Source organism: Frankliniella occidentalis, unplaced genomic scaffold (assembly GCF_000697945.3).
Source record: "Frankliniella occidentalis isolate FOCC.00 unplaced genomic scaffold, Focc_3.1 Scaffold15, whole genome shotgun sequence".
Lineage (NCBI taxonomy): Eukaryota > Metazoa > Arthropoda > Insecta > Thysanoptera > Thripidae > Frankliniella > Frankliniella occidentalis.
Window position 1 is genome coordinate 914855 of NW_026267145.1, and position 6665 is coordinate 921519.

The 6665-nt window shown below is 41.6% G+C and overlaps 3 protein-coding genes across 8 annotated transcripts in view; 2 read left to right on the plus strand and 1 right to left on the minus strand.

The window, feature by feature from the left end:
• Positions 1–2817, plus strand: part of LOC113211671 (lipid storage droplets surface-binding protein 1) — a 13202-nt gene extending 10385 nt beyond the window's left edge. The window contains exons 2-8 of one of the 3 annotated variants that reach the window (XM_052263973.1): positions 69–719; positions 959–1144; positions 1265–1436; positions 1510–1673; positions 1753–1971; positions 2040–2150; positions 2247–2817. In XM_052263973.1, the coding sequence (XP_052119933.1) occupies positions 69–719; positions 959–1144; positions 1265–1436; positions 1510–1673; positions 1753–1971; positions 2040–2150; positions 2247–2360 (1617 nt within the window). In that variant the 3' untranslated portion in view covers positions 2361–2817. Of the gene's footprint in view, positions 1–68; positions 720–958; positions 1145–1264; positions 1437–1509; positions 1674–1752; positions 1972–2039; positions 2151–2198 lie in introns of all 3 variants that reach the window. The other 2 variants (XM_052263974.1, XM_026430125.2) reach the window with 2 other exon arrangements.
• Positions 2805–4359, minus strand: LOC113211660 (28S ribosomal protein S5, mitochondrial). The gene has a single exon (XM_026430114.2). The coding sequence runs from the start codon at positions 4222–4224 to the stop codon at positions 2944–2946; it is 1281 nt and encodes a 426-aa protein (XP_026285899.1). The 5' UTR covers positions 4225–4359; the 3' UTR covers positions 2805–2943.
• A 72-nt stretch (positions 4360–4431) lies between these two features.
• On the plus strand, positions 4432–6665 carry LOC113211754 (synaptobrevin homolog YKT6). Of its 4 annotated transcripts, none has more exons than XM_052263980.1 (6): positions 4432–4633; positions 5017–5142; positions 5577–5781; positions 5939–6039; positions 6121–6291; positions 6378–6665. In XM_052263980.1, exons 3-6 carry the CDS (start codon positions 5592–5594, stop codon positions 6513–6515), a joined length of 600 nt encoding a protein of 199 aa, XP_052119940.1. In that variant the 5' UTR covers positions 4432–4633; positions 5017–5142; positions 5577–5591; the 3' UTR covers positions 6516–6665. The 4 variants fall into 4 exon arrangements, with proteins under 4 accessions (XP_052119940.1, XP_052119941.1, XP_026286016.1 ...); XM_052263981.1 differs by having other exon boundaries at positions 5032–5142; XM_026430231.2 differs by lacking the exon at positions 5017–5142 and having other exon boundaries at positions 4433–4633.

The window sequence follows — 6665 nt, forward strand, 5'->3', positions numbered from 1 at the left end:
CCATACAAGGGGAGTAAGTTCAGTTTTGGTTTTCCTTAACCTAAGAACTTTTGTTCTCTTCCTTCCAGGTGACCATCAGCGCAGAGTTCGTGGCCAACGAACAGATGAATAACTGCGTGAGCAACGACGCGGAGAGTCCCAGGGCGGACACCCCCTCCACGCCAGCAGCTTCCCTGCCCGTGTCAACGCCGACGGCGGCGGCCACGGACTCGTCAGTGGCCTCTTCGGACGAAGACGACCATGACGCCACTCCAGAGCTGGTGCCCGCACTCGTGGAGCAGGTCAAGCCGAACAAGAAGGTGAACGACAACCACCAGCACAGCAAGAACCAGCGCTCGAAGCACAAGCGGCCCCAAGACGCCCACAAGCCGGCGGCCAAGTCGCCGAGCAAACATGAGGCGCCTCCTGCTGCGTCCCCCTCCTCCTCCCCGGCGCCCGCGGCTGCACCAGCGGCACCAGCCCCTGCCCGCCCAGCGGCCGCGGCGGCCGCGCCCCCGCCCAGCCCCTCCGCGCCGGCGCCCCTCCAGCCCCTGCAAAACTCGCACCCCGCTGCCGCGCCGCCGCCGGCCGCCCCTGTCACCCCGGCGCCGACCCCGAACTGCAGTCGGAGGACGGCGTCTTCAGCCTTCCCACACATGGAGGCGGTGTCGCGCGTGCTGGCGCTCCCCATCGTCGACACGGGCGTGAGCATGGTGTCCGGCGTGTACAGCAAAGTGAAGGTGGGTGGAAACAGATTTATTTCATCTAATCTGTTTGAAGTAGTTATCAAAGAGAATTACACGTGAAGACGAAGGTGCGGGTGGGTTTGCCTACTCGCTCTGCCCGTAAGGCGCCATGGCCCCTTCGGTAGGCAAACTCTCCCACATCTGCGTCTTCCCTGAATCACCCGGTACACTTTTATTTCCCTTAATTTCGGTAACTAGTTTATTGTTACTCAATTTTTATTGTTGCAACGCAGAATGTGAATCCTGTGGTTCAGTGGGGTCTTGGTACGGCTGAGGGGGCCGTGCTCTCATCCCTTGGGCGTTCCCTATCGCTGCTCGGACCGTTGAGCGGGCCGCTCTCCGTCGTCGACGCTATCCTCTGCAGGGGGCTCGACATGGTGGAGTATAACGTACCAATCATCACACTCCCTCCTGAACTGGTACATCATTGCAAAAATCCTGATTAATTTAGATACATTGGTCATAGAACGTAACTTCATTTTCTTTCACACTCCTGAGTGCACGTTATGAAAGTCTTTTTTTTTCTTTTCTTTTTTCAGATGATGACAGCGAGTCGGGACTACATGTCAATGCGCGTGGTAGCTCCCGTGTTACGCATGACTGCCACAAATGCTCGTCTTGCTGACACCCTTGCTGCTCGCGCTCTTGATTCTGCTGATCATTACGTGGACAAGTATCTGCCAGGGGATGCTGCCACAGAAAATGGGGATGGTAAGTTAAAATTACCATTTTGTAAAGTAAAAAATAATTTTGAGACTACCAAACGTTTTTTTTTTCTCCATAGCTGTAGGGGCTGGTATAATAAAGGGTGGAGCTGCTTTTAAACGAGCAGATAGGTTATCCCGTAAGCTGCAGCGTCGCATAACTCGCCTCACACTTGCAGAAGCAAGAGCACTGCGCAAAGACACTGAAAACACTCTTCACACTCTTGTCTATTTTGCAGAAACGGTAATTTGCTGTGCTTCTGCTTTTCATTATGTCTGTAACCCTTCTTATTTGCAGAAATAATTTTTCTTTTTCTTTTCAGCTTGTGAAAGACCCTCGTGCTTTTGTAGAACAGTGCCGAGCTGTATGGAACCATCTGAGTGAGAATGAACCCGAAAATCAAGTTCCTCCAGAAACTCTGGAAGAGCGTTTGGCATTATTAGTTCGAGAAGTTGCTCGTAGAGTTGTGCACTTAGCTAATTACACAGCAGGAAGTGCAAGCACAAAAACAGTCTCCAACGTGGCCCACCATGTTTTGAAGGTATTGTTTCTTTCGGAGTTTTGATGATTGGTATTTAATTTAAAGTAATTTATTGCTTTGTACTTCAGTCAGTTCGAGTAGAAGGTGCCAAGGTAATGAATTTTGCCCAATCCCAATTGGACAGAGTCCATATGCAACAGGTTTTGGGTGAAGTCAACATCTACACTCATCAGTTATTGGTAAGTCTTTGGAAAGGCTTATGTATAGTTACCCATTGTTTTTCTTAGTAAAAGTGGAACTTTCCTCACAGGAGCGGCTTGCACACCTGTTGGCAGGTCTGCGGAACTCATCCAACTCAATTGGCCGACGGTTTCCCCATGCAGACACAAATAACATTGCAATTGTTAATTAATTTTACATTCAGAAATATTTTCATAGAGTTTAATTAAATTTAAACAGTTAACTGTTTCATATCGCTTTGGAGAGTGTCTCCATTCTATAACTGATAGTTTCCTGAATTTTGCTTCAGTATGATTTAACATAGTAATGTTCAAGATTGACTTTTGAGGTACCAACATATTGTAATTGCTACTATAGTTTTAGTTTGTATGCATTGGTGAACTATCTTTTTTCAAAGTTAGCGATCAGTTGGTTCATACTGCAAAAATATGAGTCCATATAATTTAATATAGGATTTGATTGAAAATAGACTGGCTCACGATTGCAAATTCAGGCTAGAGGTAGGTGAGGTTGAAAGAGTTCTTAAATCTGTGGGAGGAGTGAAACTGTTTCTTTTTAGCCTATTTGAGACTGTTTACTTAATATACCTGTTAACTTTTAGGGTTTTAGATTTTTAACTAAATGTACTTTCAAAGATGAAAACAATAAAAAAATATGGAAAATACACTTTTACTTATCTAAAGATCTTGCCATACAAAAAACACTTTCATTGAAGCATACATAAATAATAACAATAATTCTGACTGTATCAAAACATTTATTTAGATTTACCAGTACAGCCATTTAGTGAAGTTAAGAATTTTTAGGATAGATTTTATTATACAGTCTTGCCTCTGGATACTTCTCTGCAAGGAAACTTCTTGACTCACCATATTTGGCTATAAGTTCATACAAATTTTCTCTAGCTCCACGGCGCTTCTCCTCTTTTTTAAGATGAATATTCCAGCCGATGAGTCTAGTGAAAAAAGGTTCTGCCTTTGGCTTATCATACTTGACTCTACCTTGGAGAGAATGCTGTTTGAAATCTAAACTTTCAGAGGTAGGAATTTCAGAGCCCTTGCGGCAAATTGAGGGGGAAGCAAGAACCTTGGGAAAGTTGCGCTGCTTAGGATCAAACTCAACAACATGCAATTTCTTCTCTTCCGCAAATTCTTCGTACTTCTTCTGACGAACAAGACCCAGTATAAATGCTTTAGCAATGTTCATTGGCATTGTAGATCCTTCAACCCTAGCCTTGATGTCCTTTATGCCAACTAGTTTGCAAATGATTTTAATTACACGATGACAGTCAAGACCATAACCTTCTGGTTTCTTCTCCACAAAAATTTTGGTTGCATAGAACTGAGTGAAGAAGTCATGCAAAACCGTATGATTGTTGCAACGCTCAATATAGAGAAGTCTGACCACTGCTCTGTTCGAAGCTTGCTGAACTGCATGCATTTTGTTCATTGACTTGCCTGAACCTATACCAATAACCCCATTGCCGTTTCCACATACAACTACAATTGCTGCTCGTTGATACCTTCCAAACATTCCTGTCATATGGGATACAAATCTAGTGTCTATGACTCGATAGTCAAATTGATCAAGAAATTTAAGGGATGTGGTGTTTTTTAGGTCCCGTCCACAGATGGTCGCACTAGTATAACCTCTGTCGAGAGGATGCAGTCTGCGACGACCTTGTTTGGTTTCCTTAGCTTCTTTCACGGCTTCATTGGGGTCTTGCACAGGCGTTTCCAATCTCTCTTGCTGCACAACTTGCCTCCCTCTCATGACACTGGAGTTGAGACCAGGCCAAACCATCTTCACTTTACCGTCACCCATAACTTGATCCTTGTACAGATCCTTGATGAGCCGCGAATTGGTTTTCTTGCCACGTCCACGCCGCTGCCCTTGCTTGCTGACGAGTGTAATGCTTTTCCAGAGCTGGTCCACATTGTGAGAGTTAAACCCAGTTACTGCATTTCGCGTTTGTTGAAGGTTCGTGCAGGTTAGGTTGTACTTGAGAGGTGCAAGGCCGAGGGGCCCTACAGAAGTTGCCTTTCCTATTACGGCACGAAGATGTCCCAACATATTTTCGAAGGTATTCTTCCAGTGTTATACAAAATTAAAACTTCCCTTGCATCTGTTTCTACGGTTTAGTGCATCCCTCTCTTCAGCTCTTAGCTGCCTTCTTCCTTAAGGTTTTCTGCTACTGGCCTCACATTCATATTCATATTTAGTTTCAAATTCTGCCGTAGAAAAAAAGAAGAACAAGAAAAACAAAACAACAAAAACAAAAACAATTCTGCCTAGATGAAAACATCAAAGTGTTGCTTTGGAAAATTGCTTAGTTAGAGCTGAAATTATCATTTTTACTTCGTCGTGGCATAAAAACGCTTTTATCAAGTTCAGTTAGAAAGCAATTGCAGCATCTAAACCGGAATCCTTGATGCTCGCAAGTTTTTAGCATTGGACAGATTGTTTGCTATTGCAACGTAAGGTACGTCGTTCTATTAAAATAATTATCACAATTATTATTATTTTCGCATAGAATGGTGATTGAAGAAACGTCTACCATTCTTTTTCTAAGACATAAGTTCTTGCACTTAAATTCTGTCAAATTTGAGGATTTTGTTAAAGCTAACCTAGAAAGCACTACCCAAGTACCCAAGTAAGATTGATCAGAGAAGAGCACATCAATATGTTACAATACAATACTGACAAAATGCTAATCAGAATAGACATGACTCATGTCACACACATCGTTTAAATGGTGGCTTAGTGATGCTGATAAAAAGATGACAGTTTTGTGTGACGCACATTGTACCAATAATAGGTTACTTGATTTTTATTGCACTTTAAAAGCAAATTGTTCTGAATTAGGTTTCTTGGCTCCAGGGTTAAGCGAGCCGACCAGTATTGTATAACTTTGGGTTTGAATTCGAATAGACCGAATGTGGCAGAAGAAAGATTAGAATCATTAAGTGCTGGAAACAGTGCTGAAAAACAGTAAGTAGATCATATTTGTTCACCTCTGTGGTACACTAACAATTCCAAAATAAAAATAGTTATATCTCCGAAGAAAAGCAGAAAATGTTAACAATTTGATCTATTTTTAAACACTGTTCCTAGTGCTTTTTGATTCTTTTCTTTCTTCTCCCTCATTCAGTGGAATCGTCTTTTAACCCACATGGAAGGAGGTTGTTTTGCTGGCCAGAACATGTTAAAATAAATGTTATTGTATGGCAAAGAAATTCCATTGTGTGGAGTAGCATTAGTGTTCTATATTCACAACTGTTGTTAAATTAATGTATTCGTGGTGAATGTTGTCAACTCTTAATTTTTTGATATATTTGTCTGTTTATTTTCAGTGGTGTATTTTTTATATACCTTTATACTTCTGAATAGTTCTTATTCTGTTACCGTTTTTTTTTTTTTTTCAGGATCAAAAAGAAACCATGGTGAAACTATATGCAATGAACATTTTGTACAAAAACCCGAACAGTGCTCTATGGTTAAAAGCTGCATATGATTTGCAGACTTTTAGTTTCTTTCAGCGAGGCAGTGTTCAAGAGTTTATGGCATTTGTTAGCAAAACAATTGTTGAACGAACCCAAACTGCTGCAAGGCAATCTGTAAAAGAAGGAGGTATGTTTGTTCATGAAGCACTCATGCTTTTATATCTATTCCTGACAAACTGGAATCTGGAAAATTAATAATTCAGTTGCTTGTATTGTGGTTCTAGAGACTTCAGTATTGTCTTAGTAATGTAATCTATATTCTATCTAATCTATCTATTTTGCAGAATACATGTGTCACGTATATGTTCGTGGAGATAATCTGGCTGGAGTCATTATTAGTGATCATGAGTATCCCCAAAGAGTATCACACACTCTCATCACTAAGGTGTGTTGAAATATAGTGAATTGTCCTCAAAGAACTCCTTGGATTTCCTACTGCACTTTTTATGCATATGACCTATTTCAGGTTTTGGATGAATTTGCCCAAAAGTACCCACCTAGCACATGGCCTACAGCCACAGAAGCAAGCATTTCATTTAACCAGATCAATACATATTTGGCAAAGTATCAAAATCCTCGGGAAGCTGACGCCATGACCAAAATCCAGGAAGAATTGGATGAAACTAAGATAATTTTGGTACGTTGATTGTGTTTTGAATCAATGCTATAGATGAAGTAAGTTGGCGTTTTGATCATTTTTCTAATCTAGACCTTTTGATGCAGCATAACACCATTGAAGCAGTTCTTGAGAGAGGAGAAAAATTAGATGACCTAGTGGCCAAATCAGAAGGTTTGAGCATCCAGTCAAAGGCTTTTTACAAGACTGCAAGGAAGACAAATTCATGCTGCAATTTCGGTTGATTAATTTAGTTTCCAAATCGCATTCTTTTCATTTTGAATCATGTACAAGCTGTGCAGTTTGGTTATGTATGTTCGTGTCCAGTATTTCTCAATGTGTTTAGGTCATCAAATTACGCAGAGGTAATATTTGTTTTCTCTTTTGTTATTTTG

Coding starts and splice junctions, on each gene's coding strand:
- LOC113211754 (XM_052263980.1), top strand. CDS start 5,592: ATGGTGAAACTATATGCAATGAACATTTTGTACAAAAACCCGAACAGT. Junction 5,782..5,938: donor GCAATCTGTAAAAGAAGGAG/GTATGTTTGTTC, acceptor TCTATTTTGCAG/AATACATGTGTCACGTATAT. Junction 6,292..6,377: donor ATGAAACTAAGATAATTTTG/GTACGTTGATTG, acceptor CTTTTGATGCAG/CATAACACCATTGAAGCAGT.
- LOC113211660 (XM_026430114.2), bottom strand. CDS start 4,224: ATGTTGGGACATCTTCGTGCCGTAATAGGAAAGGCAACTTCTGTAGGG.